Raw genomic sequence first — 8,498 nt, 5'->3', positions numbered from 1 at the left:
CGTTCGGTCCAAGATCTCAGAAATAGTTTCTTGATGTTCGTCATCCACATCATCTTCTCCAATAACACGCTTTTTCCTTTCTTTGATATATGAACCCGAAGCTAAATTATCCTTCGGTTCGGTTTTGACCTTCGGTTTAAGAGGAATAGGTTGTGACTGCTCTTCTCCCCCTTGTTGTGGACGAACAATTCTCTCCGAAACACCCTTCATTTCGCCTAAGAGTATGTAACTGAGACAGAACATCCCCAATACAGCTGCAAAAAACGGTTCATTCGATTTTCAACAAGGTAATTTCATCTTCAGCCTTGGAAAGTGCTGCTTGCTGCACTGCATTCATAGCCTTCTATTGAGCAAAATCATCCTTGATTTGTCTTTCCATGAGAAGATCGGAAGTGAGCTTTTCGAACCGAGAGTTAATGGAAGACAAGAAAGTCTTGGTGTCAGTAGAGAGGTCCGACCTGACAGTTTCAAACTTGGTCTGCTCCGCTTGAAGAGAATGAGAAAGCGAATAATTGGACTCTGTGAGTGTGAAAACCCAAAATTTCCATTATGTATAACATATCAAGTCAATAGAAGTTAGAACAGTTGCAGTAAATTTTCAGACTTTTTGGTATAAGTTTGAGTATTTCAGGATTTACACTTGAAGAGATATCAGGAGAGAGGATGCACTAGGGTATTGTGCCACTCTGTTATTTGAAAACTCGTTGATATTAGAATTCAATGCCTGAATAAAATATTTTTTGCCAAAAACCCCAGGAGTATATATATGATTCTGAGCCATAAGTATTCATTTATTACATTTCTAACTAGAGAAAAGCCAATTTCTCTCTCAAGGATCTTCGGAATTTCGTTCCAAAACATGAGTACTTCTATCTCAGTGTGTTATAAGGCTTGATATGCGTCTAATACACTAAAAATCATAGGAAACCGTCAATATTTAAGAGTTTACGGCCCAAGAACATCTTGGACCGTAAACCTTTCTTTAAGGGGCAAAGAGTGCCCTAGTCCCTTCCTCTTGCATAGAAACTAGCTTAGACTTGTATCCTAATGTGTTTAGGACTATAAAACACCCTTAGAACACCAAGAGTAAGGTGTTCATGGCCCAAGAAGTTCTTGAACCGTGAACTCCAAACAAAAGGGCCAAAGTGTGCTTTAAACTCTCCTAAAGCCTTGGACACTAGCCTACATTAGTTCTTAGTTAAATTAGGGACTTGAAATCACCAAAAACACCCTTCCATGGGAGATTACAGCCTTAATCTCCAAGGGGTTTGGTCCCAGTGCCGTGAACTCCTGAAAGGAGTTAAAGGATGCCCTAAACTCTTCCAAAGACCTTGCCATTAAGTAGAATTGCTTCTTAGGGTCTTGTAAAGCCTCAAAACATCAAATGACCAAGTAAGTATGAGCTTAGGGCCGTAAACTCATGAATTTACGACCGTAAACTCCTTTTTTGGTGACATTAGGGCCGTGAACTCCATTAGGGAGTTTTCCTTGAAGTCTACACACACTAGCTTGTCCCTACAACACCTAGATGCAATCCTAGAGGATAATAACAATTGTTAAAGGTGTTTAACATGTCCTAGGGTGTCTTGGCTTTGTTTATTAGTTTTTTATAGACTAATTTGATACATATATGTAATATTATATGTTACCTTGGATCATAGAGTGTGTTCAAGACTTCACTTGACACCTAGCCATCCTACCTCTTCAGTTCATCCGTACCACTCACAACAGGTGAGTTCATACCCCTTAATCAATGTTTAAATTTTTTAAATGTTTTATGGGGGGATACAAGTAGGATCATGCTAGTTATTATATCAATCACATGTGATTAATAAGCAGCATTCAAATGATTTGCTACTCATTAGCCGTTTTACCAAACAGTTTCCTTCAAATGATTTTCATAAACATTTTATATGTTGAAAACTCCTTATTAAACTTTTCATTATACACTGTATGTTTCATTTCAAACTCATTTACAATTTTGTTTCGAACAAATGTTTCTATATACTTAAACTGTTTTATCGACACATGCTTTCAACCCGTTATGGATTGATATCAAGTCAATCCTTTCTTACATAGTAATCATGTTCAAAGGTTTTACAAAACTTATTTAATGTTTTTATATTATCAATTGCATGTCTATGTATGTATAGTTATATAAGCAATGTTTAAAAGGCTTAGGAAGGCCTGTCCGCCCTATTTCCTTTTCGTCGTTGAGATGTGGTCTGGTGGGGTATCGGGTATCCATCTGAAGGTCGTTTAAATATTAGTTATATATCATGTGTACATATACAGTCATAAAGGTTCTTCCAGATCATTTAATACCCTTGGGTAGCAAGGATATACTTCTATGTTCACACGTACCAGTTACATTACTAGTAAGCTACCATGGGGGTAGTTCCGGAAGATACTAGAACTATTACTAGAACGCGATATCATCCAATGAGTCAGTTCATTCATGAGTCAATACTTGGTAGATAGAGAGAGAACACACATTACAGCTAGTACACACAGTACCTTACTATACATGCTAGATAGAGAGAGAACACACGTTATAGCTAGCACACGAAGAAGATTACCGTACATTACTATACTATTACATAGATATGTTTACATGATTACGCTTACATGAGTACGTTTACATAGATAATATATGATGAGTTACTATGACATTTTATATGTATAGATTTTGTTATATAATCCTCATTCTTATCTTTACTTTGTGATAATATCACATAATCGACGAGATAGATTGGATTTAATATCCTAGTACCAAAGGATACGTTGCGGGATTAACCATTCCTAGAATCTTTGTTAGCTACAGAGGTAAAAGCTGTGACAACCCGAAAATTTCTAACTTGCATTCTTCATTTCTTATCAATAATAGACTTGTTTTGCTATCTTGTAGTACCATTTAGGGTCTATTGGAGCGTTCTAAACGTGTTATAATCAAGATTGGAGTGTGGAAATGGGTTAAGTCAAAGTGTAGGAATTAAAAAGAGGCTAAACACTCCAACACATGGAGTGTGCGGCCACACACATGTGTTTGCGGCCTCACACCCTTCCCAACCGCACACTCCACCTATATATACCATCTTAGTCATTTTTGAACATTTCTTTCACTACTTCAAGCATAGAACTCGAAATCCTCTCAAGTATCATCCTAATCTCCTTTAGGATCTTCATAAAAGGTAACATCTTTCACCAAGAACACCAAGAACACCATGTTTTCTGGCAGCACACGCTTCTGGCAGCACACTTGGCCGCACACATGTTCTGGCAGCACACCTGTTCGCACACCTGGCCGCACACACACATATAGTGTGTATTTTGGCCATACACTCCCTTGTATAGGCTTTTAACCCTTCGTACAATCATTTATGGTTGTAACACTTCAATATAAGTGTTCACTAGTCCCTAAGGTGGTCCCAATTCATTAATTAGTTGTTCATAACACTAATTATATTCATATATGTGCCAATATATGCTAAATAGGATTCGCGTGTGTACTCAAGTCACCACTTCATACTTAGCAACTAACCCAACATTTTCATCAGAACCACTCACTATAGGTGAGTTCATACCCCTTAATCAATGTTTTAAACTGTTTTTAAATATTTTATGGGGGGGATACAAGTAGAATTATGCTAATTATTATATCACTCATATGTGATTAATAAGCAGCATTCAAATGATTGGCTACTCATTAGCCGCTTTACCAAACAGTTTCCTTCAAAAGTTTTCATAAACACTTTATGTGTTTAAAACCTCCTTATTACACTGTACATTTTAATTTGTATATAACATTTCAAACTTATTTAAAATTGTGTTTCAAACAAATGTTCTTTATACTAAACTGCTTTATCAAACCCATGCCTTCAAAACCATTTTAATAGATCGACATCAAGTCGGTCTTTTCTTAGAAAATATTTACGTTCAAAGGTTTTACAAATCTTATTTTATGCTTTTAAATTATAAATTGCATGCCTCTATATGTAGAGTTATATAAGAAATGTTTAAAAGACATAGGAAGGCTATCCACCCTATTTCCTTTTCGCGCTTGAGATGTGGTCTGGTGGGATATCGGGTAGTCGTCTGAAGGTCGTTTCAATATTAGTTATATAACATATGTACATATATAGTCATAAAGGCCCTTCCAGTTCATCCCATGCCTTTGGGTAGCAAGGGTATACATTCATGTCCATATGTACCGGTTAGATTACTAGTAAACTATCATATGGGTAGTTTAGGAAGATACTAGAACTATTACTAGAATGCAATATCATACTATGAGTCAGTTCATTAATGAGTCAATACTTACTACTATGAGAACATATACAACTATACTAGAGAAGAACATATACAACTATACTAGAGAAGAACATATACAAGTATACTAGAGAAGAACATATACAACTATACTAGAGAAGAACATATACAACCATACTAGAGCAGAACATATACAACTATACTAGAGAAGAACATATACAACCATACTAGAGAAGAACATATACAACTATATTAGAGAAGAACGTATACAACTATACTAGAGCAGAACATATACAACGATACTAGAACGACTACATTACTATACTTGCTAGATAAAGAGCACGTAGACTACAGCTAGAACATTACAGTACATTACCATACTATTACATAGATATGGTCTCATGATCACATTTTCATGAGTACACTTACAAGAATTACTAGTACATTTTATATGTATAGATTCTGTAATATAATCCTCATTCTTATCTTTACCTTGTGATTCAATCACATAATCGACGAGATAGATTGGATTTAATATCCTAGTACCAAAAGGATACGTTGCGGGATTGACCATTCCTAGAATCTCTGTTAGCTATAGAGGTAAAATCACATCCACAGATGTCAACGGTAGATACCATTACAGGTATACTTTTGGGGACTGACTGTTCCTATACCCAGCTGTTAGCAACAGAGGTAAATGTACATCTACGGATGTCTTCATTTAACATTGTTAGTTGCCCTTGTTCCAAAGGGTAATACTATTATAGTTAAGTCTTGGTAGAAGAATACATTCAGAACAGTTAATTCTTGGTAGAAGACTACATTCAGAACAGTTAGTTCTTGGTAGAAGACTACATTGAGAACAGTTAAAGTCTTGGTAGAAGACTCCTTTTGTTACTAATAGGAATCATAGGGATTTCCAAGACTTTTCAAACGTTACAGTTGTTTTACAAACATTTTCATACATACAGTTCATTTACATTTTTAATTCTTACAATTCGTATACATACAAATACTTACATTTCAAATACATACAAGTAATTACATACAAATTAAGACACTGAAATACTTATGATCTCACCAGCTTCAAAGCTGATACTCACTTTCAAAATTACTTGTATCCTCAGGTCATCATAGACAGGTACCGATGCAAGGACTAGGGAAGATGGAGCTCGTTGAAGACTCATCTTTCATTTTGATTTCTGCTTTAGTGTTTATCAAAATTTGACAGAACACACTTGTATAATAATTCTATTATTAATGCAATGGATGATGTTGCTTGTTTACTACTTTACATTGTTGTGATACTGTACATGATGTCGTCCACCCCAGAACGTTTCCGCCGTTCTTTGTTTTGGGGTGTGACAAAAGCACATCCACGGATGTCAACAGTTGATACCATTACAGGTATTAAGGGACTAACTATTCCTATACCCAGCTGTTAGCAACAAAGGTAAATGTACATCTACGGATGTCTCCAGTTAACATTGTTAGTTACCTTAGTACCAAAGGGTAATACTTAGGTTATTTATATTATTACTTTTATCTTATGACTCATTCTCATAACCGATGAGGTGAATTATATTTGAGTATCATAGTACCAAAGGATACAATTTCTTATAATAATAATAATAATAATAATAATAATAATAATAATAATAATAATAATAATAATAATAGCACAGTCGGGTCTTGGTAGAAGGCTACATTCAGAGCAGTTAGGTCTTGGTAGAAGGCTACATTAAGAATAGTTAGGTCTTGGTTGAAGTCTCCTTTTTATAATAGTAGGAATCATAGGAATTTCTAGGGTTTTTCAAACGTTACAGTTGTTCTACAAACATTTTCATACGTATACGGGCGTTCTTTCCAAACAATTTCAAGTCTTTCATTACAAGTTTTACAAATTAAGACACATTAATACTTATGATCTCACTAACTTTAAAGCTGATACTCTCTATCAAAATAACTTGTATCCTCAGGTCATCGATAGACAGGTACCGATGCAAGGTTTAGGGAAGATGGAGCTCGTTCAAGACTCATCTTTCATTTTGATGATACTTTAGTGTCTATTAAAATTTAACAGAACACACTTGTATTAAAATTATATTATTAATGCAATGGATGATGTGGTTGCTTGTTTACTACTTTTCGTTGTTGTGATATTGTACATGACGTCCTCCGCCGCAGAACGTTTCCTCCGTTCATGGTTTTGGGGTGTGACAGTGAGCTTGGCAGCATTGGAATCAACTTGACCTTTTAAGGAGTCAAGAAAAACCTGGGAGTCCTGAATGAGATCTTTAACATCAGCAGTGGCTCGTTTGCATAAAGAAGTAGAATCATCGATTGCAGCAGTACATTTGTCGATCGATTCTGCATATTGGTTCATGGTTGTATCCATGAAATCTTTGAGAACAACATCATTATACTTTGTTGTTGAAGAGAGCAGGAAATCAAGCTTTTCATGAACACTGTCGATGTGTTGCTTTGTTGCCGGTGCAGATTCATCTTCCTCACTGGGAATTTGGTAGGGACTGTAGTAGGTAGAACCAAATTCAAAATCATCTCCTCTAAGAATTGGATTAGAATCACTAGAAGGAGTTGATGAAAGAGGCTCTGTGGTGATTTTTGGAGGTTCTTCAGTCTCCGCCTCCACATCAGATGTGTTGACGTTGACAGAAGAATCTATGGTTGCTGTGATGATTGGTGTAGAGGTAAAGGTTGTGTTGGAGAAAATAGGTGGTGGTAATGGTGTGGTAGTGATTGGAGTAGAAATGACAGGCGGTGGTGGAGCAATAATGGAAACTAGTGGTGTTGAAGATGGGGGTGGAGGAGCGACGGTGACCTGAATGGTTGTCTTGGCTGGAGATGGAGGGGGTGTTGGAACAAAATCATTAACAAGATCCACATGAGTTGGAGACCGAGGAGGTGTATTACCCCTAGGTGAACCTTTATGTTACCCTTCGTCATCATCACCTGTAGACTAGTTATCCTTCGGGTCTGAATGTGAAGGTGAAGAAGTCAGGTTTATGCGAGCCGTTTTCTTGATTTTCTTAGTAGCAAAGGAATCACCCTTTTCAGCTTTTCTTTTCTTTGACTTAGAGGGTTTAGAAGAGGGCTCTTCGGTTGCTTCTTTCTTATCAACAACTTTCTTTCCTCGCTTAGCCAGTTTTTCCACCTCGTCTAAGGCAGCTTGCATCTCTAGAGTTAATTGTCGTGGACTCGTCGAAGGAAGCAATTTGTACTCAGAGGTGAGTTTGCTTTCCTGAGAGACAGACCAGTACATTGATTCCGGAATAGTCTTTGTACAAAAACTTGGTTGGATTAGCGACGATGATCTTTTATATATGAAAGGATGAAATGGAGGAAAGCAGAGAGTCCTTCATGACTGGAACATTGAGGGAGGTTATTTCCCATTGAGCGACGATGGTCCAAAAGCGACCACAAGAAATCTCAGAATACTTGGTCGAGGAGGACAGACTCTGCACCAGTTGAGACCGGATTAAAGACCCATAGTCCAGATTGATTCCGTTGTAGATATCATATAGGATCGTCATGAAGCATTTGTTTGATCCATCAGAGCCACCAACACGCTCAGCTAACCCCTTGTGAAGAAGGGTTAGCAACCCATTCCACTATGGAGGTAAGCATGATTTCTTGAACTTGGTGAAGGTGGTAAGGACCTCAGTGTATCCCATCTCATAGAACATCTTGAACAATTGAGTTGTAGTGATGAAATCTGGGAAGATGACTGAGACGTCTACTGCAATCCCTAGAATAGAGCAAAATCATCATTTGGAAATCGAGGTTTTGTGAGTATGAATCTAAAAGTAGTTGCGCTCCTTGATTTTGTCGTAATGGGTTATGGAGTATACTTGAGACAGGAGTGACATGTGAACAGATTTCACTTGAGTTGGAGCGATCACGAGAGGGGAATACTTGAGGCACTCCACAACTTGAAGCATGTAATGATCATACAAGAAAGGAGTCATGTGAATGATCATATTCTGGTTGGGCATGATCGAAAGTAGGGATGACGATGCAGTTTGATCCAAAATTGATGAATAATCCGCCATTATCGAGCTTTATGAACATTTGAACGTTGCCAATAATACTTAAGAGAGTTTTAAGGAAGGTAATAAGATGGGACAGTGTCACAAATTCTTTATATACGGTTCACAGGAGAGAGAAAGTCTTGTTATAATGATGATACGATCTCTGAAAAGGCGACT

The 8,498-nt window shown here is 37.0% G+C and overlaps 1 protein-coding gene across 1 annotated transcript; it reads right to left on the bottom strand.

The window, feature by feature from the left end:
- Positions 1 to 343: 343 nt before the first annotated feature.
- On the bottom strand, positions 344 to 7,465 carry LOC111876883 (pectinesterase inhibitor 10-like). The gene is made up of 3 exons (XM_023873446.1): positions 7,339 to 7,465; positions 6,523 to 7,215; positions 344 to 519 (listed from the first exon to the last, which is right to left on the bottom strand). Exons 1-3 carry the CDS (start codon positions 7,463 to 7,465, stop codon positions 344 to 346), a joined length of 996 nt encoding a protein of 331 aa, XP_023729214.1.
- Positions 7,466 to 8,498: the final 1,033 nt, after the last annotated feature.

Source organism: Lactuca sativa, chromosome 3, assembly GCF_002870075.4.
Source record: "Lactuca sativa cultivar Salinas chromosome 3, Lsat_Salinas_v11, whole genome shotgun sequence".
Taxonomy (NCBI): domain Eukaryota; kingdom Viridiplantae; phylum Streptophyta; class Magnoliopsida; order Asterales; family Asteraceae; genus Lactuca; species Lactuca sativa.
The sequence above is the reverse complement of the archived record's forward strand: the minus strand, read 5'-3'. Positions and strand labels throughout refer to the sequence as shown.